Source organism: Elaeis guineensis, chromosome 9, assembly GCF_000442705.2.
Source record: "Elaeis guineensis isolate ETL-2024a chromosome 9, EG11, whole genome shotgun sequence".
NCBI lineage: Eukaryota > Viridiplantae > Streptophyta > Magnoliopsida > Arecales > Arecaceae > Elaeis > Elaeis guineensis.
The window spans coordinates 10,344,880-10,370,069 of record NC_026001.2 but is presented as its reverse complement, the minus strand read 5'-3'; the positions used below and the strand labels follow the sequence as shown (position 1 = coordinate 10,370,069).

The 25,190-nt window shown below is 42.0% G+C and overlaps 1 protein-coding gene across 1 annotated transcript; it reads left to right on the top strand.

The window, feature by feature from the left end:
- Positions 1–5,790: 5,790 nt before the first annotated feature.
- LOC105051698 (regulator of nonsense transcripts UPF3) lies at positions 5,791–24,484 on the top strand. Its single transcript, XM_010932254.4, is given in 13 exon segments — positions 5,791–6,184; positions 8,652–8,758; positions 9,317–9,412; positions 9,531–9,626; positions 9,767–9,846; positions 18,479–18,565; positions 19,176–19,323; positions 20,964–21,055; positions 21,142–21,349; positions 21,352–21,861; positions 21,960–22,081; positions 22,166–22,219; positions 23,681–24,484. Coding segments are annotated over 12 exon segments (1,725 nt in total). The 5' UTR covers positions 5,791–6,044; the 3' UTR covers positions 22,205–22,219; positions 23,681–24,484.
- Positions 24,485–25,190: the final 706 nt, after the last annotated feature.

Here is a 25,190-nt window from a genome sequence, read left to right as displayed (position 1 = left end):
TATTTTTAGAGCCAAATAGGCTAGCCCATGGGTTCTGGCCTATTTTGATAGCTCTAATATCACCCCCAATACATGTGAATATAATATTTCAAGAATCTACAAGCTTTGATAGGATAATATCCAGAAAAAAAAAGGAAAGAAAGAAGCAAAATACATATACTACGCAAGTCCTTATGGATTTAAGTGGTTATGAACAAGAAGTTCATATTTTACTCTGGAGCAACGAAAGAAATCTCAGAAAAAAAATGATCTTTACAGCATGATTCCTTGCAAAACTTCAAACAGAATAACTCAAAAAAATCAAATCAAACGTGATATGGGTACAAAGATATCGATCAGAAGTCAAAGAATTGATTACCTGATATTGATTTTGGACCATTGAAAAGGGAAAGAGGGCTGGGATTCTTTCTTGGAGCTTTGGTTGAGAATAGCAGGAGGGTGTAATTTTATGTCAAGACGAGACCGATTTTATCGAGTTCGTTACACTGTCCCCGTGACTCTGCTTATTCCACAAGGTAGCGTCTTGCCTGCGAAAAGACTAATTGCTTTAGTTGATTGGTTGGTTGGCTGGTTTGCTAAGAAGAATGAAGGAAAGTCCATATATATATATATATATATATATATATATATATATATATATTAAATAAAAAAATTTATATTATTATATATCAAAAATAAGAGAGCCATATATATTTTTTTAAATTTATATTTTTTCTATCTATAAAATAGAAAAAAAAATTATCTACCTAGAGAATGGCTAAATCATTTTTCTATCAACTAAAAAAATAATTTTTTTAATTTATTCCTAATATATCTTTAATCTTATAATAATAATAATATATTACAATATAATATCATAATAATATATTTATATAATATATTATTATATTTAATAATATATATTATATTATATTAATATAAGATATTAATATTATATATTATAATATAGCACTGCCTGTTTACTAAGATCATCATATGTAATTAATGTGTGCATTCCATTATTGCAGAAATATTCTCCCATGGCACATCCAAAATATAGGACCAGAAATTGCAGAAGAGCAAGATTCGAAGCGGTGACTACTACAATAATGAAATATTTCAAAGCATTCGCTTTTGAAAGAATTTGAACTGATTGTGCCACAATAGAGTATTTCCGTCGAATCACTACATAGATGCAATACAATATCTCACTTTTGGAGGTGCCCTTTGGGTTCATTTGCAATAATATAATAATAAATAATAATATAATAATATAATATATTACTATATATTAATATATTATAATATAATAATATAACAATATATTATATTATATAATACTATAATCATAATATAATAATATGATATGTTTATACGTAATAATATATAATATTAATATAAGATATTAATATAATATACTATAATAATAATAATATAATAATATAATATATTAATATATTATGATAATATAATATAATATATTATTATAATAATATAATAATATAATTATAATATAGTATATTATATTATACTATTATATATTTTATATAATACAGGATATTATAAAAAAATAGATAGAATTTAGCAATTTATTCAGAAAACTAGTAATGCAAATAAATATAGGCTATAGATTTTTAAGCTATTTTTTAATGTATAAAAGAATATGAGTAAATTATTTTACTATCTAAATATTGCCTGAAAAATATTTATCCAGAAAAATATAAATATCTGGATAAATTTTTTATCCTCAAAAGAGTGAGGCCTTGAGGATAGCAAATAGATGGATTCTGATCCATTTCGAATCCAAGCAATTAGCAAAATCCTAGAGCTTGGGAAGGATTTGGAATTACAAATTAAAATCTATTAGAATTTGCAAAGGATTTGGGATTTGACTTTGAGATACTCAATATTTGAACCTGATGTATTATTAATGTTTACTTGATATAAGCTATATTTAGGTCATCATACAAAGATCTTTTCCTCTGGTCCCTTCTTCCCCTCCTATCTTTTATGTTTTTTGTAATTCTGGTTTAGATATCTGATCCGATCCGAATAAAGATTAATAAGGTAGGTTCGAATACCTGACATGTTTACTTTTTTTTATGGGATGAATTAGAATATTTTTGAAAAATTTTGAACATATTTAGATATGAGTAAGGTAAATTATACGAGTACCTTACTCATTGCCATTCTTGACTTTAGAACTCTGATAGAATATCTTTTAAACCAGCCTATCACCATCTCCACAAACTAACATTCTTAAAAGAAAACTAGATGCTAATTAAAACTTAACTCAAAAACCTCTTAAAAAAAAAAGAGCTCGTGAGATCCCAAATGGAAAAACTTGTTTGTGGAATTTGGTACTGTATCATAAATAAATTGATCATATTGTTGCTATAAGTGCTATTACTTAATTCGTCAATCTCACTCATAACCGCTATGGTAGAATTACTTTTGAAATTTGCTTTACATTAGATTAGAAATTTTGTTATTCCTCGTATACAATTTTTATTAGATCAAAACATGGTCGGAAAGCTTGAAACAAATGAAAGTTAAAGGTTGCAAGATCGAAGTTTAAAATATTGAAAGAATTCCTCATTCTCTCTGATTGAATCAGCTCATAAAGCTATTTCATTTCAATCTGGGAAGCTCTTCCTCATAGAGTGATTTCTCCCCATATATCGCGATCGGATTGCTGCCAACATTCACCTCTTCCATCTCTAAATATGGCCGACTGGCTCTCTTACCCCCCTCCATGTCTCTCTTGTTCCTCTACCTTCCTTTCTACCCTTCCAGCATCGGGGTAGAAAGGAGATCCTCTTTCTTCTTTCTCTGGTTTTCTTTTTTCTAAAGTCTGATAGTCGTTGGATCTCTCTTCTTCCTCCATTATTTAGACCCTCTTCCTTCCTCATCTCTCTTCTATCTTCCTGAAGTTGAATGGCCATCGAGCCTGTTCTCCACCTCCTTTCTACCTAGCGGCATTGTTAATATCTAAGCAGGATTATAGCCAGTCGATCCAACCATGGGCTAATCATGGGTTACCATCTGTCGGATGCCTCCTTCTCTATCCCCCTCTCTCTCTCACTCTCTCTATGGTGCTGGTGGTAAAAATCCATGCAGAGTTCCTTTCTTTCCATTTTCCTCCCCTCTCTTCGTATCTTCTTCGCTCTCCATCTCCGAGGGAAAGCTTACGTGCAAAAAGAAATAGCCGAATATGGTGGCAAGAAGGAGGTTCATGCATTTTAAAATTTAAAATTTAAATTTGAGAGACATTTTATTTGTAAGGGAATTTGAATTTCAAATGTGAATGAGACGTTGGGTGGGAATTTGAATATTAATTTCAAATATTGATGGAATGTTGGGGGCATTTTGTATCCGTTTTTTCTTTTTCATAAAAAAAAATATAAAATCTTCATCAAACAAGAAGCAAGCAGCATCACCTCCATGCCCGTGGAGGAAGGGGTTCTCTTGGACGATTGGGAGGAGCACAAGCACCTCACCTCCATGCTCGTGGATTTAGGACCATTTTCATTGGGATCACTTTCACAATTGCCCCGGGTTGCTCCCGAGCATTAGAAATAGAAGAAAATCTAGATATAAAAATAATGTTAGCATTAGAGGTTTGGCTACGATTCGAGTCGAAGAGGCACGGAGAAAGAAGAAGAAAAAAAAAAGAACAAACCGTCAGCCAGATCGAATTAGTATAACATGAAAAACAAAGAAAAAGCCACTCAAGCCAAACCAATTGGTTCAAAGAGAGTCTGCTACTTGGGTTTAAAATTTCAGGATACGTCATGTCTCAAATACGCTTCCCACATGCATGTACCTGAACACACATTACTTTCTCAAACTACTAGTTAAACAAAGTGCTGCGGCTGTGATAAATATTAAATAAGCTCTGCAGTGATATAGTTTCATGGAGTTTGAACCTGCATTTACTTAAAATTATACACTCCCTCTGCTTGTTATTTATAATTCTCCATATAAATATTTTATTTTCCATTTGTTCATATAATTTAATAACTATGATTTAACTTTAGATTTTTGTGTTACATGATAATTGGAATCTAGCTAATGCAACCCATGTGGAAATTAGGGATGCGATATCGGATCCGCCGGCCTTGCCAAACCAAATAGATTGGGTTTGGTGCTAGCCCACCGACTTTTACATGTCTCCATGAGATGAACAACATCTTTAGGATCTATCACATTTTTTTAATTTCTTCTTCTCGATTTTTACCTTATCCGGACCCTTGGGCTTAAAGTTGTGCCTCATGTCATTTTCAATTGTCACCTAAGCAATGAAGTGTAGTTTTTTGGTACCATGCTTCGGCCTCTACCATTACTCTTGCTAAAATATATAATTAATAAGTGAGCTACCAATTATTTGGTTATTAGCTATAGATTTATGCAAAATAAATAAGCTAAAGATGAGTTTATTCTTTTTACTCCGGTTATAAATGGATTGGATATGCATTCCTGGGATTATTAACTAGACTATAAATAGATTCGATCCAATGCCAAACCCTTTGATGGGAGCATGTGAGAGTGGACAAACAAGCATGGCATGTGGGCCATACCAGTGTATCACAACCATCTACATCACATTGACACGGCTGACGAGCTTGTGTTTCATTTACTGGGCAACCAAATACTATTAATCTTGTGACAGACACATCTTCCATCAAATCCAAAAGCTTACATCAAAAGGTAAAGAAAACAAAGGTAACTATCCAAAAAAAAAAAAAAAATCTGAGAAGTACATGCTTATTCTATTTTTTTTATTTTTTATAGATCAAATAAAAAAATTTTAGCAATCCACCGTGCGTATGATAATTAAACAAAAATTACTATTAAGTTGAGCCTATATTATATAATTCTTCAATTGATATTTCAGTTTGGTTGTTAAAAAATTTATTTTTTAATTCATATATATATATATATATACACATTCAAATGATTTAATTTATTAATTTTATTAAAAAATATGATTTAAATTATTACATCATCTTGTAACATTCAGTATATTAACTGCACGTGATCAACTCAAAAGAAAGGACACCGATGGATTGAATTATTAATGCGTAATTCTATAATAATTATTAAATCACTATAATCTTGTATTAGTTAGTAGCCATCACTCTGGGGACCCATCCAAATCTCTCCCTTACAGTTATTAAATAGAACTGTTCTACGTATGAATTTTAAGCCATCCGATAAAATATCATCATATCATTTAATAAAATAAAAAAAATAAAAAATAGATTGAAAATAATTAATCATCATCAATTATATATTTTATTTTTATTCATATTTTTTAATTAAATAAAAAAATTTAAAATTTAAAATCACTAGATAATATGATGATTTTTTATTGGGCGGTCCAAATGCACATGCATGGTGCGAGCCTATCCCGATTCTTTCATCCTGAGATCACATCCATCATCAGATAGCCGAACGAACGGTCCAGATATTCCCTCTGCCAACTGGTACGCTAACTATCAATCACGCCCCTGCATTTGTACTCTGGTGACCTCACGTGCACCTCAGCAAACGGCACATATCCATATTTCCACGTCACTTGCATGTGGTGTCCCTCCCAACGCACAGCAGATCAAGCCATCAGCCAATAAGAAACAACAAAAACACCGGGCTCCACCAACAAGTCCCAGCACACGTCATCCTTCCGGGGGTACAGCAGAACGATATCTTCGAAGCTTCAAACGTGCGCCGAAGGGCGCAGTGCGCACGCCTACTTTTATGTAATCCTAAAATAAATTTTCTTTATTTATTTTTCCCCCTCGGCCTCTTCCGTTAGTTGGCACAAGTTCTTTGCCCCTTCGGTTCTCTCTGACCGGATTTCTGACCCAGTTCCGCCCGCGGCTTCAGATCGAAGGCCTAATTGTGTAAAAACCCTAACCCTAGGCCATGCGATCGGGGTCGCCGGAGGAGGAGATGTGATTCGTCGAGGGATTCTTGTGCAATCCACGGAGATTCCGTGGGTTTTCTTCCTTAAGCCGTGCAAGAATTTTCTAGGGTTTCTTCCTCGTCTGGGGTTTTCGCACATGAAGGACCCGTTTGATCGGACGAAGGTTGTGCTCCGGCACCTGCCGCCGTCGATCTCGCAGTCGGCGCTGATGGAGCAGATCGACGGGAGGTTCGCGGGCCGCTACGATTGGGCGTGCTTTCGCCCCGGGAAGGCCAGGTTAGGGTTTCGTTGTCTTTTTTTAATCCTTCTTCAGTGTCTCTGTGGTTATTTTTTTCACTAGTTCAATTCGCTCGAGTGGTAGTTGATCTTTAGTCAGGGTGATTCCGGGTGGACTGAGGATTGAAACATAATCTCGAAAATCAAAATTAGGGTGTTTTAGTTTTCGTCACTGTTATTGTCACTGGATTGTCAACATGGAACTTGGCTTGTTGACGAATCGAGATTTTTTCAAGATTCCTTTTTGGGTGCCTATATTGGGGTTTTCGGGTGCATTTACTTTCTGTTTATGTTCTTGTCACTGGTTTGTTAACATGGAACTTGGCTTGTTGACGAATCGAGACTTGTTAAAGATCTTTTTTGGGTGCATATGTCGGGGTTTTCGGGTGCAAACCGATGGTTGTTTCTGGACCCTGTTTCAGTGGTTGTATTTTGGGCTCTGAGCGTAAATTTTAGTTTGTAAACATGTGATTAGAGCCTGTCGGGATTTGGGTGTACCACAAGAACTAAACTTGCTAGTTCGAAGGGATATATATATATATATATATATATATATATATATATATATAAACATGTGATTAGAGCCTGTCGGGATTTGGGTGTACCACAAGAACTAAACTTGCTAGTTCGAAGGGATATATATATATATATATATATATATATATATATATATATATATATATATATATATATATATATATATATTTTAATTTTTAAAAACCGATGTTATGCAAGTTTTTCTGAACACTAAACTTTGTTGCTTTGAGGTCGTTCATAGTGGTTTTGGATTGACTGTCAAGGCTATGAACCCTGTCATCTGGCTTTCAGATGCAGGTTAACTTTGAGATTTCTGGTGCTCATATTGCAAAATCCATTGATTGGATGACTGCGTAGCGAGCAATAACCGATGGTTACTTACATTTTCTCTTGAGATGGCAGAAATAAATATTATAGATGTTGGTTTTTGTCTAGGGGATACAGGTTTAACAAGTGAAGGTTCACAGGCCTGGATGATAGTAGGTTGCCATGAAGGGAGAACATCACCTGTATGGTGGTATAGTCATTTTATCTGTATATATACATCCAATTTCCTTTTGTTTTTATTGGGAATACAATGCTGTCCTCATTTCTCTCACATGTTTAAAATTTTTTAGGAATACTTCAGATATCCTGCTCCTGGATTTTTTTTTTCCCTTCTTCCCACGTGTGGTGGTTGTGATTGATTCAAGGATGTGTTCTTATTCATTGATAAAGTTTTTGGGTTAAGGTTTTTTTATGCCATTATTTACATGTATTGGTGATGCTGTCAGAATTGTTTGATTTCTTTCTTTGCTTTTGTTTTTCTCCATAATGTTATATGTAGAGAGGTTCAGTATGGTCTGTCTTATGAAGTAGAGAGTGTCTATAGAGGCTTCACTTGTAATTGCCTTTGCCCAAGGTTCTCATTTTATTGATTGTTGAGTCTTCGTAATATACGCATACCAAATTATTTTAGTGAGTACAGTAAGTTAATGCGAGTCATGATGTTATTCTTTGCGTTGCTTCTTTCTTAATTCTTATCATAGTAGGTGAAAACCTTATTCACCCACTTAGCAAAATACCATAAAACTCGAAGCTGAGCCTTCTTTCTAAATGCTTCCTTTAGGTGTTTTTTGAAATATGCACTTCTCTACACTTGGATGCGTAAGTGCTCCTGAACCTGCTTTTTGGTTCCGGTAACTAAGATTCCAATATCACCCCCTTTTAATTGTTCACTTAACCCGAACCTTTATAAGCAAACTTTAATTTACCTGTGTGGTATTTCTCGAGGATCAAAATATGGTTAATTAGATTTTAAGGATATTCTATGATTGGCTCTTACCTGACATCAACCTTTTGTGAGCATTTTTTTTCCTCAAGAATATGTTTTGGCCTCTGTAAAGGGCATCCAGTCTGTTGATTGTGCAGTACAAGCTGTTATTTAGGGTTTATTGTGATAATTTCTCTCTTTTCCTTTTTGTTTTTCTTTATTGATAGTCAAAGTTTGTTTGTGTGATTAGCTGGAGCATGTTAATCCAATAATTTTTTGGTTTTGGTCAATGTCTGCAAACCCACCCCCTGTGGAAGCCAAACAACAATGGAAGGCAAAAGAACTACACCTGCGCACAATTAACAAGACTCACAAGATGTATTACTCCTTTTTTTTTTTTTCAGTTAAGATGTTTTCTTTATTTTGTTACCGCTTCTTTTCTTCAAGAGTTCGATCAGAGATTAATTTTGGCTTCAACTATCCATGGTCTTGGTGTTTAGTTTCTCCAAATATCTTTATTTATGTGTTAAAATTTAGCATCTTAATGCCATACAAGATAAAAGTGAAGACGATTTCCTGTACAAGTAGAATTAAGTCTGGTTTTCTATATGCAAATTATTGAGGCAGCTGTAAGTTATTCTTCATGCTAATCAAATGCAGTTTGAATATTTTCTGCAGTCACAAAAATCAGAGATATTCTCGAGCCTACCTTAACTTTAAGCGACTGGAAGATGTGGTTGAGTTTGCTGAGTTATTTGATGGACACATCTTTGTCAATGAGAAGGGTAAATAAATGCAATTCTTTCTTATTTTATTTCATTTTATTTTCAAGTAAGCTTGTAAAGTATCATTATGCTAAGTAGCAAAGGGGTTTGTTCATATAACGGCCTGGCTAATAGAATATTTGACTCACTTTTTTGGCTAAGAGTTCAGCTGCTGATAACTACATTCTCTTATATGTAAATTATTATAATGCTAAGTAGCAAAGGTTTGTATTTGTAAAATGAGTGTGAATAAAGTAAATTTACCTCTATTTGGTAAGCATATGTGCATTGGTGTGTTTATGTGTGCATGTGCTTACCAGTATGCATGTTTTGATGCACATGCTTTTCTGTGCATGCACATGCGCCTACACGTTTGATATGTTAATCAAGAGCAGAGTGCAGTCGAGTCTTGAGATCCTAAACAGACATTTGCTTTTATACCAATAATCCTATCCTTGGAAAATTCAGCTATTTGACTGGCTATGGTTTTGTCATCCCTGATCTGCCAGTATCTTTCATTTTTTTGGAGGATTAAAACAATGTTATTGATATTGATGGCAATTTCATCACTCTTGCCAGGTGCTCAATTTAAGGCGCTTGTAGAATATGCACCTTCACAACGTGTTCCAAGGGCATGGTCCAAGAAGGATGGCCGTGAAGGGACTATATCCAAGGGTATGCATCTTTTACATTTACTTTGATTCTGCATGTACTTGTTTAGCTTGAGATGCTGTGGCTTATTATGTTACTTTTCTCTGTTTTAATTACAAACGCTCCTTTGATGAATAACTAGATCCTGAATATCTGGAGTTTCTTGAGCTTCTTTCAAAGCCTGAGCATCTTCCAAGTGCTGAGATTCAGCTGGAAAGAAAAGAAGCAGAAAGAGCAGGTATGCTCTGATATTTAGATGTGGAAGGACACATTTAGGCTTATCCTGCTAGAATCACCAGATACCATATTCAAGGGTCTGTAATGCGTTGGGGCAACAAGCAGATATTTGTGCTGACATTTTCACTTCCTGTTCTGTAGGTGCTCCAAAGGAGACGCCCATAGTCACGCCTTTGATGGATTTTGTTCGACAAAAAAGAGCTGCTAAGAGTGGTATTCAGGTATCTTATTAATTGTGGAGACTTGCTGGACCTTTTCTTTTGTTGTCAAAGGCACAGCGGGTAGCAAGTTTTTTTCTGCCATAGCTCTCCAACATTGGCCCATATTTGTTGGTATTTCATTTTGATAGCTTGCATTTTCATGATAAATCCAAGTGTTAAATCATGTTGGATGGCTTAGAATTATTGTTCCTACAAGTGAGAGGAAATCTAGCTCTTGGATTCTTTATATTTATTCAGGAGAGATCTTTTAGAAGTTCTCACTTGGATCGATGAGTTGCATGAACAGATTAAAGTTACATGATGATTTTCTGACTAAAACATTTCATGGGTGGTGTTGCGGCCAATCGCCTCGTCGCCCGATCGCCGGGGATCGCGCACCTGCAAAAGGAAGTCCGCACTGACCGGAGGCGGCTCCGGTCGGGGACCCTCCGACGGTCAAGTCAGAGAGGTGACTGGGCAACAGTGAAATGTAGACAGAGAGCTCTGAGGGGGAGAGAGAGAGAGAGAGGAGCGAGCCTGCGTATGAGGGAGAGACGGGCGGATCGATCCCTTGCACTGTTGCCTTCCCCGGTTTATATAGTGGAGCACGGTATGGCGCCGTCATTAATGGCGCGGACAAGTGAGGAACTGTCAACTCACTGTAGACTGTCAGAGCCGCCGTGAAAATGTCATGTCGCCGTGTGGCCGTCCAATCACCAGGGTTGACCCGGCTCTCGGCGGGACCATGTCCCTAGGTAACTGCACCGCATGTCCGTGTCAGAGCTGACAACGTCTGGCGGCTGTACGGTGGTTGGAGGAGCCGACCGACCCAAAGTCGGTAGCCAGCTGAGTGGTGTCGGGCCCCTCCATTGGTCGGCGAGCATCATGTTGCGAGAGTCGGCCATCAGACTTCCTGGCCGGAGTCGGCCCGTCGGTCGGTCGGTCGGCCAGTCGGAGTCGGCCGTCGGGGTCGGCCGTCGGGGTCGACCAGTCGGAGTCGGCCAGTCGGAGTCGGCCAGTCGTCCGTCGGGGTCGGCCAGTCGGTCGGTCGGCCAGTCAGGGTCGGCCGTCGGCCAGTCGGTCGGTCGGCCAGTCAGCCCCTTCGACCGTAAGTCGGTCGGTGGGGATTCCCCAACAGTTGCCCCCCTCCACTCCTGAGCCCGATGTCGTGTTGGCTCGCGTGAACACGTGGGCGACGGCTTCGGACGAAAGGAGTGGTGTTCCATCTTTTCCTGCCCCGACTCTGGCGATCACATCAACGAACGATCCAATATCGGTCGTCCCGACTGTAGGTCGAGCATGCACGTCGGATCGGAGGTCGGCCAACCTCCGAACGTTGCTCGTCGACACGATCATTCCGCAGAATCTGATAGTCGAGTAGCATCCGACGTATTCGGATAGGATAACGATGGCAAGTCGAATATCCATTGTCCAGTCCTTGGTCGGACGTATGCGTCGGAATGTATGATAAACGGTGGCAAGCCGAATATCCTTCGATCGGTCGTGACCAGATCGGTATGTCGCGAATGCGACTGCGGTCATCTTGGCGTTTTGCCCTTCTTAGTCGAAGCTAAGTCGGCAAGTTAGCTAGCCGCATTAGTCGAAGCCCTTTGCCTTCAGAGGCCGAGGCCGTCAGTTTCGGCGATCAATGATCGAGCCGTTGATTCGGCGATCGACGATCGGCCATGTTGGTCGAAGCCTTTTGCCTTCAAAGGCCGAGGCCGTCGGTTTCGGCGATCGATGATCGAGCGATTGATTCGGCGATCGACGATCGGCCATGTTGGTCGAAGCCTTTTGCCTTCAAAGGCCGAGGCCGTCGGTTTCGGCGATCGATGATCGAGCCGTTGAGTCGGCGATCGACGATCGGCCATGTTGGTCGAAGCCTTTTGCCTTCAAAGGCCGAGGCCGTCGGTTTCGGCGATCGATGATCGAGCCGTTGAGTCGGCGATCGACGATCGGCCATGTTGGTCGAAGCCTTTTGCCTTCAAAGGCCGAGGCCGTCGGTTTCGGCGATCGATGATCGAGCCGTTGAGTCGGCGATCGACGATCGGCCATGTTGGTCGAAGCCTTTTGCCTTCAAAGGCCGAGGCCGTCGGTTTCGGCGATCGATGATCGAGCCGTTGAGTCGGCGATCGACGATCGGCCATGTTGGTCGAAGCTTTTTGCCTTCAAAGGCCGAGGCCGTCGGTTTCGGCGATCGATGATCGAGCCGTTGAGTCGGCGATCGACGATCGGCCATGTTGGTCGAAGCCTTTTGCCTTCAAAGGTCGAGGCCGTCGGTTTCGGCGATCGATGATCGAGCCGTTGAGTCGGCGATCGACGATCGGCCATGTTGGTCGAAGCCTTTTGCCTTCAAAGGCCGAGGCCGTCGGTTTCGGCGATCGATGATCGAGCCGTTGAGTCGGCGATCGACGATCGGCCATGTTGGTCGAAGCCTTTTGCCTTCAAAGGCCGAGGCCGTCGGTTTCGGCGATCGATGATCGAGCCGTTGAGTCGGCGATCGACGATCGGCCATGTTGGTCGAAGCTTTTTGCCTTCAAAGGCCGAGGCCGTCGGTTTCGGCGATCGATGATCGAGCCGTTGAGTCGGCGATCGACGATCGGCCATGTTGGTCGAAGCCTTTTGCCTTCAAAGGTCGAGGCCGTCGGTTTCGGCGATCGATGATCGAGCCGTTGAATCGGCGATCGACGATCGGCCATGTTGGTCGAAGCCTTTTGCCTTCAAAGGCCGAGGCCGTCGGTTTCGGCGATCGATGATCGAGCCGTTGGGTCGGCGATCGACGATCGGCCATGTTGGTCGAAGCCTTTTGCCTTCAAAGGCCGAGGCCGTCGGTTTCGGCGATCGATGATCGAGCCGTTGGGTCGGCGATCGACGATCGACCATGTTGGTCGAAGCCTTTTGCCTTCAAAGGCCGAGGCCGTCGGTTTCGGCGATCGATGATCGAGCCGTTGAGTCGGCGATCGACGATCGGCCATGTTGGTCGAAGCCTTTTGCCTTCAAAGGCCGAGGCCGTCGGTTTCGGCGATCGATGATCGAGCGATTGATTCGGCGATCGACGATCGGCCATGTTGGTCGAAGCCTTTTGCCTTCAAAGGCCGAGGCCGTCGGTTTCGGCGATCGATGATCGAGCCGTTGAGTCGGCGATCGACGATCGGCCATGTTGGTCGAAGCCTTTTGCCTTCAAAGGCCGAGGCCGTCGGTTTCGGCGATCGATGATCGAGCCGTTGAGTCGGCGATCGACGATCGGCCATGTTGGTCGAAGCCTTTTGCCTTCAAAGGCCGAGGCCGTCGGTTTCGGCGATCGATGATCGAGCCGTTGAGTCGGCGATCGACGATCGGCCATGTTGGTCGAAGCCTTTTGCCTTCAAAGGCCGAGGCCGTCGGTTTCGGCGATCGATGATCGAGCCGTTGAGTCGGCGATCGACGATCGGCCATGTTGGTCGAAGCTTTTTGCCTTCAAAGGCCGAGGCCGTCGGTTTCGGCGATCGATGATCGAGCCGTTGAGTCGGCGATCGACGATCGGCCATGTTGGTCGAAGCCTTTTGCCTTCAAAGGTCGAGGCCGTCGGTTTCGGCGATCGATGATCGAGCCGTTGAATCGGCGATCGACGATCGGCCATGTTGGTCGAAGCCTTTTGCCTTCAAAGGCCGAGGCCGTCGGTTTCGGCGATCGATGATCGAGCCGTTGGGTCGGCGATCGACGATCGGCCATGTTGGTCGAAGCCTTTTGCCTTCAAAGGCCGAGGCCGTCGGTTTCGGCGATCGATGATCGAGCCGTTGGGTCGGCGATCGACGATCGACCATGTTGGTCGAAGCCTTTTGCCTTCAAAGGCCGAGGCCGTCGGTTTCGGCGATCGATGATCGAGCCGTTGAGTCGGCGATCGACGATCGGCCATGTTGGTCGAAGCCTTTTGCCTTCAAAGGCCGAGGCCGTCGGTTTCAGCGATCGATGATCGAGCCGTTGGGTCGGCGATCGACGATCGGCCATGTTGGTCGAAGCCTTTTGCCTTCAAAGGCCGAGGCCGTCGTAGATTCTTCGCTCCTTCGATCTCTATCAGGATCTGCGCACGAGGAGCGGAGAGAGGGGTGTAGGTGTCATACCTGCGATGCGTCAGTCTCGGACTCCATCGTCAGGGTGACTTTTGGATTCGTCGGGGTGGCGAGACCCGACTATCTGTCGGGAGCCTGCTTGGTTCGGCAGGTTCCCGACCTTTCCTCCGCTTCTCCTTCGGGCCTCTGGGCTCGGCCAAGCGTCGGTCGGACGCTCCTTTGTCCGCGCGCATATACTTGTATGCGCGCTTCAGTAGCTCGGCATATGTTCGGGGGAGGGTCTTGTCCAGAGAATAAGTAAATCGGGACGACCTCAGGCCCCGCTTCATGGCTGAAACCGCCATGTCTTCGTTGAGGTCCCGGACCTCGAGCATGGCCGCGTTGAATCGCGCCACGAAGTGTCGGAGCGTCTCGTTTTCCCCCTGCTTGAGGGAGAAAAGGCTATCCGACGTTCGCGGCGGCTTTCGGCTGGTGCTGAAATGGGCCACGAACGAGTGCTCGAGCTGCGCGAAGGAATGGATACTGCCCGATCGAAGACCGGAGTACCAAGCCCTGGCAGCCTTGCGAAGTGTGGCGGGGAAGCCGATGCAAAAAAGAGCGTCGGTTGCCCCTTGAATCGTCATGAGAGCTTTATAGCTCCACGTTCGGCATTTTGAACCGACTGGGAATCGGTTCGTCGAGGACCAGTCGGGAGAGAGGTTGGGCGGTCTGGAAGTCGACGTCGTTCGAAGACTTCTGGCCGTCCATCTGCAACTGGGCGAGTCGGCGGTCGATTTTCTCGAACCGTCGCTCGTAGTCGTCCGCTCGTCGATGCTGGGAGACCCCAGGAGTGGAGTCTCCGGAGAATTCCGAGAGAGAGGCCGACGGTGTGCGCGGCCGCTTTTCCTTCCTCGCCCGTTCCAACGGGGAAGGAGAGGGCCGCTGGGACCGTCGGTCGTCGCGCCGTGGTCGCCCCTCCTCCTCTCCGTGGGAGCGCTGTTGGGAGCGCTCGCATGGAGGCGACAGGGGTCGGCGCGGCCGTCGGCGGCTGCTCCTGGAAGGCATAGGTCGGGCCGCCGGTTGCTACTGGAGGCTTTTGACTGCGTCGGTCAGTACGGTCATCTGCCGCACGATGGCCGCAATCTGGGCCTCCGTGGTCACTGCAGGGCGCGGAGAGCTAGGCTCCGCCGCCGGTGGGGGCGGGGAGGCTTCTTCCCGGCGGGAAGAACGCCTTGCCGACCCAGTGATTCTCGATCGTTGAGCTCTTGTCTTTGTCATGCTGTCCCCTACCTGGCGCGCCAATCTGTTGCGGCCAATCGCCTCGTCGCCCGATCGCCGGGGATCGCGCACCTGCAAAAGGAAGTCCGCACTGACCGGAGGCGGCTCCGGTCGGGGACCCTCCGACGGTCAAGTCAGAGAGGTGACTGGGCAACAGTGAAATGTAGACAGAGAGCTCTGAGGGGGAGAGAGAGAGAGAGAGGAGCGAGCCTGCGTATGAGGGAGAGACGGGCGGATCGATCCCTTGCACTGTTGCCTTCCCCGGTTTATATAGTGGAGCACGGTATGGCGCCGTCATTAATGGCGCGGACAAGTGAGGAACTGTCAACTCACTGTAGACTGTCAGAGCCGCCGTGAAAATGTCATGTCGCCGTGTGGCCGTCCAATCACCAGGGTTGACCCGGCTCTCGGCGGGACCATGTCCCTAGGTAACTGCACCGCATGTCCGTGTCAGAGCTGACAACGTCTGGCGGCTGTACGGTGGTTGGAGGAGCCGACCGACCCAAAGTCGGTAGCCAGCTGAGTGGTGTCGGGCCCCTCCATTGGTCGGCGAGCATCATGTTGCGAGAGTCGGCCATCAGACTTCCTGGCCGGAGTCGGCCCGTCGGTCGGTCGGTCGGCCAGTCGGAGTCGGCCGTCGGGGTCGGCCGTCGGGGTCGACCAGTCGGAGTCGGCCAGTCGTCCGTCGGGGTCGGCCAGTCGGTCGGTCGGCCAGTCAGGGTCGGCCGTCGGCCAGTCGGTCGGTCGGCCAGTCAGCCCCTTCGACCGTAAGTCGGTCGGTGGGGATTCCCCAACAGGTGGTATTCTTTGTTATATTCTTTTTGTTGTATTAAGGATTATTTTCGAACAATGTTTTCATACAGATGTATGAAGTGTAAGGAGGATGTGGATGGCCTAGACTTGGGATCCAGCTGGGAAAGGTGCAGCCTTTACATTAGGAAAAGGAGTGTCATGGGAGATGAGCTTGTGTCAATATAACTTCCAACTAGAAAAATATTAATTCTTTTATTTTTGTTCTGTATATAAGTCTGAGCTTTTAGTCTAGCTGGTAAGCTGGTTGTGTAACCCTGCGCACTGTGGAGGATGGAATTTGGGAACTTAATTTTTTTTATAGGTATCACCTTGTACGAGAGCAAAAGTGTGGATTTTGACACCAAATTGTCAAGGCTGGCCAGTAACCAAGAGATGCTTTAATTATTTAGGCGACAATCGTACCAAAGTAGCTGAATTGTTAGATTGAAGTTTTGAAGTGAAAAATTATACGGTTTGTAACTTGAGGAAAAAGAAGGTAGCTTACAGACAAGGGAAGTTTTAGATGTCCTTGGTTTTTGATGAGTTGGGGATATATTAAAAAGGAACCCTCTATATACTTGGGAGTGGAAGAATTTTTTTAGGAGATGGGTGATAAGATTTCTAGAATGATTTGTTACTTGCTTGTTGTTGTGGTTGATCACATCTACTACATACGATTCAAAAAATATGGTCCAATGTTGGTATTAGTCATGCTTCCACTGAAGAAACACTTTTTCACAAAAAAAAAAAAAAAAAAAAAAAAAACTTTATTGTTGAGAAGCTAGAACTAGTAAAAGCACTTCCATTATGTGAGATTCTCTTTGTTTGTTCATGTATATACTAGCTTTGGTTGAGTAGATCTGATGCCAGATCTTGTCAGGTGAAGTCCGAAGACGGGGTTCCAAAAGTGAAGATCCGAGCTGCTAAATTGCTTACAAACAAAAAATCATGCATTTTGGAGACCCCTTGGCTATGCATCAAGTGGTCAAAATGAACAGTTTACATAACCTGATACAATGCCCATTAGCAACCACTTGATGTGGAGGCAAGGGGTCTCCAAGATGATGGGTAGGCAATTTGGAGGTAGTGGATCACATTTGCTAGTTTAGATCTTTGTTTTCGACCTCCATCTTTCGATTTGACTAGACATGATCTGGTTTCAGATCGGGTCGATTGGAGCCTTATCTACTTCTGTCTATCTGATTTGTATACACATATACATGTATATAGAAAATGTATGTATGTATGTATTCATGTTTTATTCTCTATTTTTAGAAGTCAATTTCATTATTTCTAGAAAAAAATGAAACTAAGAAATCCTTATTTTTATTTTTTTTCAAAAACAAGAAATTTATGTTTTTACCACCACCAGCAAAAATGCCTTCACCACAGTCGCCCTCCTGCTACTGCAGCCACCGTTATTGCTGCGTTGCTGCCCTTGCTGCCACCATCGTTGTATGCATGGTTCCACTGTTTTACTCTCTATTTTTAAAAGTCAATTTCATTATTTCTAGAAAAAATGAAAGTAAGAAATCCTTATTTTCATTTTTTTTTTCAAAAAACAAGATACTTATGTTCTTACCACCACCATCAAAAATGCCTTCACCACAATCGCCCTCATGTTACTGCCCCCCGCTGTTATTGCTGCGTTGCTGCCCTTGCTGCCACCATCGTTGTTTTCGCTGCCTTTGCCACACCACTGTTGCTGTCATTGCGAACTCTGCCACATTGCTGGTGCCTCTACCTTTGCTATGCCGCCATCATACAGGCGATTAATACCATCATCGCTTCCATTGCCACCGTGTCTATCACTGTCGATGTATTTATTTTTAAAAATAATTTATTATACCAAACATGGTTTTATTTTTTGAAAATAGAAAAGAAACTAACAAAATTTTTATTTTCTATTGCCAAAAAAAGGAAAAAAATGAAAATGATGAAAACAGCACCTTCATATATTTATTTCTGTTATTTGTGTTGCCTCACATAAGCATTATTTTTGATATTCTGTTTGCTAGTTATAAGTTCTGCATGGCTCTTGAGATTTTAATGATGATCAGCCCATTCAATACTTTATGATCCATTCTCCCCTAATTGGTACATACAATTATACAAAATGGTCAGAAAAAAATGTAGATATTTGGCATGCATACTATTTGAATTTCTAAGCTTTTTCACTTTTAACTTAAAGAAAATTTGAATTTATATGGACTATTTTTGGCACTTTTACTTCAGTTATCCAGGCAGGATGATTTCTGTAAGAACATGGCTATAGAGCTTACTTTTTCTAGGTCCTCCAGTCTTCTTATGTTTCTGTCCTTTGTTGTGTCTAATGATTTATATTTTGTGAGACTTTTGCTGGTTTCATTTTAAGCCATGCTGTTCTGCATGATTAGTCCACAGTAATGACTTTAATGCATATAATAATTTTTTGTGAACTAGTTTTGCTATCTTTCCTTTCTTGTTTATCCTTTTCTTCTCAAAAAAAAATTGAGTGCACACTGTGTTTATATCTCTAGATTATTGGCCATATTCTAAGTTATAACATACTGCAGAGATTGCCTGGTAACGGAAAACTTAGCAAAAGAGCTGGCGGAGTTTCTAAACGAGGTTCTGACAAGCGTAGATCATCCACTTCAATGGTATGCCATTTATTAGTTTAGGTTTTCCTTTTTGGATATTCTCTCTGTGTGTGTGTGTGTGGACACATGCTTGAGCTTGTTCTGTGCATGTGACTGTGCAGATGGTTGTTTGTGCACATTGTTGTGGGGTGGGGGGTGGATGGGGTGGTGTTGGTATGTTATTGTGTTTATGTGAGTGTGGGTGATTTTGAGGTGAGTGGTTGAGGGTGGGTGTGGGTGTTGTTGGGGCGGTTTTATGGGGGCGTATATTGGTGGTTGCGATGGGTTCGTGGGGGGCAGGGAGTGCTGTATGTTTGTGGGGGTTCATGAGGTCCAGGTGGGAAGGGGTGAGGGGTTGTTTAGCAGTTGTTATTAAATTAAATCCATGGCATCCTGATCTGTTTCTGTGAACTCCTAGTAGCTATAGTGAGTTAATACTGATGATATTAGTTCTTCTGCTTGAGCTGTAAATTTCATTATTTAAAATATTTAAGTGTTACTTTCTCAATTTCTTTTCTTTGAGGGGCCTTGTTGTTTCGTCCTGAACCACTGGTTCCTGACTTCCCTGCATACTCTCACACAAGTATTAATCTACATAGTCTGTTGACATCACCTGCTTTTCTATCTGCAGTATGTCCTAAGGGATAGTACCAAGAACGGGGGTGCCAAAGACAAATCAACATACATTTTAGGGTCAAGGAGAGAAGACCAGCAACTTCCAGATAAACCTATTGCTGTAGCTTCTGCAAGTGGTGCAGAAGCATTAGAAGATGAATTTGGTATGCTTTATCTAAATTTCTTTACTTGAAGATATCCTGTTCCATTTCAGTATGATATTTCAAATGCCATATCATAGGATGAGCATCAATGTGCATCGGTCCCACTTTAAAAGAGGCAGAGGCTCTGCTAGAAAGAAGAAAAGGCTGAGGGATGCAGCCTTGCGAAATTAGCAACGAGAGCAGGCCGCCGAACCGAGCTGACATGCTTTGGTGTACCTTGCTGCGAGAGAACCATCAAATTGGGAGACGCAGAGAGTGATTGGGAGCACCTTGCTCTCGTTTGCACCACTTGAGAGAGATCGATGGTCCTTAAGAGCTTACTCATGAGGGGATTGGGAGTGGGGAAGGGCTTTACTGCCATGAGCAAGGGCAACCTAACTGGAGTTGCCCCCATGGTCGGAGGAAGAGAGGTGGAGGACATGCTTCCTCCACAAATTGGAGACCTAGCTGGTGTTTCCATGGGACGGGAGCCCTGCATGTGATTGTCCAAGGGCTTCATTTCCCGCCCCAGTCCCAAGTCCCATTTTTTCAAAGGAATGGAGCAGGATGGCCCGGACACCTTCCATCCCACTGATTGTTGAACCCTTGGTCACCACATCTACTAAATCATGTGGCCCATTTAGTAGACCTTTATAAACTCTTGAGATGTAGGTTAAAAAGCTTTCTAGTAGTGCTTCTGGGATGCAACATACAAATTAAAAGATAATGTTATATGGAAAGAAAATTGAAGATGCAATGCTGTTGTCACTTATTAAATCCACTCCAGAATTTATAAGAGATGTGAGAATAAGCAGTTTTTTTTTTTTTTTGATAAAAGAAGCTGGGTTGTTAATGTGTTAAGATACAAATGAGTTAGTTGCACGTGCAGTGGATACAAACACAAGTATGAATATGGGTATAAATCGATGGTAAAACTTGTGTTTGTGTCTAAATAGATTTGGATATAAAAATGAATTTGAGTGGATATTATCTGATTCATTTTCATCTGCACCTGCCCAGGTATTTGTTGTAGTTCATATTTTTCTGCTACTCTGGTAATCTGTTGACAGTCATGTTTAGATTCACATATACTAATCCTTGTTTCTTTTTTTGGTTAAAAAGAAATTAACAATAATGGTTAACATCCCACAACGACGCTGAGTAGTCTAGCTGCCTCTCTTCAGAAGCTATCTTCCATATTCTGGTTATGTGATTATAGATGTCCATAAAACCTGTATCAACAAAAACTTGTTTCTTTGAGGGATTAGATAGATCAATTTTCCTGAAATTACATACACATAGACAAAAAGAAAGTCGATGGAACACGAGAAAGTTGACTTCATGTTTGCATGATGCTCTTTTATTGGTGTTTTGGTCTTTTCTTTCCATGTTTAATTTTGAAAATGTTCTTATGCATCCTTACTCTTTTTGTGGGTGTACGGGTATTTCACTGCGCTATCGTTTGTCACAGTCCGATGATGTGGTTATCTGAATATAATGACTCTATATGAAGTATATTTCTGGGGTTCTATCCAAGGAACATCTTCTTATCAACCGCTGTCAATTCTGTTTTGCGCGTTATGTAGATCACTAGAACTAGTGTGCTTCTATTTTATATAATTAGCATATACTGATTTGCGGCTGTTCACTTTGTTTTCTAGTGTCTGGCTCAAGTGGATCAAACGCCGGACCTGTTGAAGCTGGGAAGAGCAAAATTGTGCTTTTGAAAGGGAAGGGGAAAGAAGGTTCTCATGTAAGCAACCGACTGCATTTTATGAAAACTGTCTTGCTTGTCTCTTTAAATCTTGTGTTGTCACTTGATTTTACGTCTTTGAACAGGCATCTGGTGGCTTAGTGCATCAGCAGAATGTAACATCTCCAGTAAGAAGCTCACCTACCTTGACTTCTAAACAGAGCCGGCGACTCGAGTCTGGTGGGAGAATAATTAGAAGCATACTTTCTAAGGAAGCACGCCAGACTCAGTCGTATATCGCTTCTTCCCTATCTGAGCAGCAGATGCAGACAGCAAACATGGAGAAGGACAAGCGTCCCCTCGGCCCCCCAGCACACGCTCAATTTCAAGGGATCATGTTTCTAGTGGTTCTCCACTTCCATCTGTTTCTGATGGTGATGACAAAAGATATATAGATGACAAGGTTGGTGTAGGCTACAAGCATGGTTCTGTATCCATTAGTGACAAACATGATAGGCGTACTAGGAATAAAGATAGACCTGATCGTGGTGTCTGGGCTCCTCTTCGTCGCTCGGACAGATCTCAATCAAATGATGGAACTCATTCTTTGTCTTCTGAGCCTGCATTAATTTTGGCGGATTCTTTAGAAGATATCTCTATTTCTCAACAAGCGGCTGGTATCAAAGTAGCAGATGATGGAGTAGTGGTTCAGAATGCTCTTATAGGGGGTGGCAGTAGTTCACTGGCTGATCGTGGCATGCCATTGGGTCAAGGGGAGAGAAAATCTGATTCACCTAGTGCAAGCAGAACTGAAGAAATGAAAAGTCATGGAGGTGGACGAGTCAGTCTTTCTACGGTAGAAAATGGTAAGGCCCTGTTCCTTGATTGTAAAATAATTCTGGTGTCTGTACTCTTCTGCACTTTGTTGGTCAGGATGTTTGATGATTGCTTGACAAATATCTAGGTTCACATAGGCATGCTGGTCGCCGAGGACCTGCGCGTGGTTCAAAGGAAGCAGAGAGCTCTTCAAGTATATCTGAGGGGAAACATTCCAAGAGGGGTTCTTCTGGCTATGGTTCCCATGAGGTCAGCCATGATTATGATATTGTTATTTATACACAGATTATTTTTTATCATCAATATGTAATTGATATACTGCTCCATATGCAGAGACAAGTGTGGGTTCAGAAGTCAGGTTCAGCTTCATAAATTTTCTATTGAACTGTAAGTTCTTTTCATTCTTAGTTCCTCCATACCGATTTTTTAATTATTTCCAAACATAAACTCTATAGTTTGAAGGATACTTGTGTGGAGGAGGGCGGTAACCATGAGCTGATGCTCTCGTCATTCCAATACAAAATTGCATGCTAACCCTAGATTATAGATGGGCATGCTCCGATGTATAGTTTGTTTCTGATAACCTCTTATGTAAGCTGCAACCACCACTTACCTAGTCGATTGATCCATTATTATGTGAACTTGATGTGCTTGTACTGGTTCTCCTGAATTATAGAAAGTTCTTTGCATCAGGTATTTTCTAAGCATTTCTAGTGGAATAACATTGTTATGGTGACAGAATACACAAACATGCATGTGCACATGTTTGCACCTGGTAACACGTATATCCCTCAAGTGGTTCCCTTGTTAGTGAGAACTTAAAAGCACTTCCATGCACCTGTAATTCATTTAAATTCCATACTAGTCATTTTTGTTTGCACAAGAAAGTTTAGTCATGTTCATATTCATATCAGTCCGAATGCATCTAATCATCCTCTTTGACAAATATTCCATCATGATCATCTACTTTTATACTCTTTGGATGCAAAGAGTTTAATGCATCAAAGTTAGATCATATAGGTCCCTTAATAGTTGATCTTGTTGAATCTATATTTACTATTTTTCCTTTTTATAGCAAATAATATTTATTTCAGAAATCTGCAAAAAGGAAAATTGCTGTGATTGATAAGTTAGATGCATGATCTGGATTGCTTACTACTACAAATAGGGAGTATGAATTACTTGTGTCTAGTGCTATTTTGTTTTGGGCACGAGTCCTTTGATTTTGAGGATATGTATGTTATTAGCCTTGTCTCAACGCTATGGGTTGGGCCTTATGAATCTGATTATATGTGGTCGACTTTAACAAATCCATGTCTGTCAAGCATACTAGTTGTGCATATGTTTCTGCTCAATGAATGGCTGTTAATCATCATTGTGCTGCACTTATGTATTTACTGTATTTGTCTCTTTCAAGGTAGATTCCTGATTCGTGTGATGTAAGTTAAAGTGAATTCATGTGAATTAAAATGTGGTCGTTATTGATTTGAAGTTGTACTCGTCCAAAAATTTAACAAAAATGAATTAGAGGCGATGTTTTCTGTCTGTTGCATCAGGTGTCTAATAGGTTCTTACATGTGAAGTTGCTAGAATTTATTGGTTCACCTAGTTTAGAATTATGTCATTGTAAGTGTTTCTTTTTTATCAACACCCTACAATTTCTTGGAGATTGTTTTGGGCAGGCTTTGTAAGAAATTGAGGTTGTATGCATTTTTTTTCGTTTCATTTCATTTTATTGTTCTTTATGAATCTCTTGGTTCTGCAAGCTAGTTCTTCTGTGCTTGTTTTGTGCTGTAATATTTTATTTAGTCAAATGACTGTAAGTTGTCTCTCTCTGCATGACTGCAGATATACACTGGTGCATCTTCTGTGAAACTGTGGAAGCATTTTGGTTTTGCTAATGAGTCTTCTCCATCCATTTTTGATCACACAAGGTACCATAACCTGTTTGGTACATGCTGTTGGAGTATGCCATTGCCAAATTGTTCCCATTAGAAACCGCAGCTCCAGACAAATCAAGAGCAGCATGATTGTTTATTGGTAGCGAATTATGCTCTGCAAATTGGAGGGAAATCTGGGTTAATTAGGTGGAATTTTAAAGTTATCCGCGTAGATAGTAGTAGTTATATGACAGTGCTGTGATTATCTGTTTGAAGTTGGAGTACCTCCTTCTATCCGCAAGCAATCAAGGAATCCTTGCGGGCTAGATGTTTTGGCACGGTCGTGAAGACAGGTCTTCTAGCTGCAGGGTTGTCGAACAGAATTTCTTCTCAAGCCTTTTTGGCCGAGGAACCAGGAGGCTGTGTTGCGTGAAGGTGCTTGACAGGGATGTAAATATATTTGGAGAAGGGGTGAATGCAGCTTTTGCCGCTCTCTGCTTTAGGTTTGAAAACAATATATGAAATGATATAGCTGTGGAATTTGGTCAAGCAAATAAAAGTTGGTTTTGTAGTAGTTGGAAATTCAGTGTCATCCCACTGAAACATTGGCCAATCAGCTGGCTGGAGAGGAGAGGTGGGAATGTAGCTAAAGGAATGGATTGGGTTATCGGCTAAGTCCTTTATTGTGTGAATGCTTTAAATATCGTTGATCATATATATATATATATATATATATATATGACCCAGATGCAGGTGTTCTCTTGTGCCTTTTTCCTGTCCGTGTTATATGTGTATGTGTGTGTGTGTTATTGATATGTTGATGATAGACATGTTTGCTTGAGTATGCATTGCTGTTGATCATTTTGTGTACAAGTGTGGAATAGAAGTTCTATAGCAGGTATTATATAATAGATCATGTGGTTACCTTATCATCTTTTCAGATCTTGAAGCATAGTTATGACTAATAGAGAAGAGAGGGTGTCTAATTAGTTTTTTGAGAAAGACCTCTCGTTATTTGACGATGGCCCCCTTCTCCCAAGTCCAACAGGTGGCAGCACCATTGGTGGTTAAGTAGGATGCGTGACAACCTGTGCGGGGCATGTGTTTCATATTTTTTGATTAGTTTTCTTAGACGAGGTTTTGTATTATCATGAATGTATTAACTCAGATTTGTATAGGGGTTTTGTGAATTGTGGGATGGAGTATTGATCCACGAGCTAATCGTGGTGTTTGAGGCATTTGCGGGCTGATCACGAGTTAATCATGGTGTTTGAGGATTTAGATGTTGGCATGTCGACGGTGTTTGGGCTTAGAAGGAATAATATGCGAGGATCTATGAGAATATATGCAGGTTCTCATATTGGTTGTGTTAGAAGATGTTGTATACGTAGGACTAAAGAATCGTGTAGCCGATGAGGTTCGAGGTCAATTGAGGAGGGGATGGGGGGGCCATGTCGGGGAAGGTGGAAGCTCTCGTA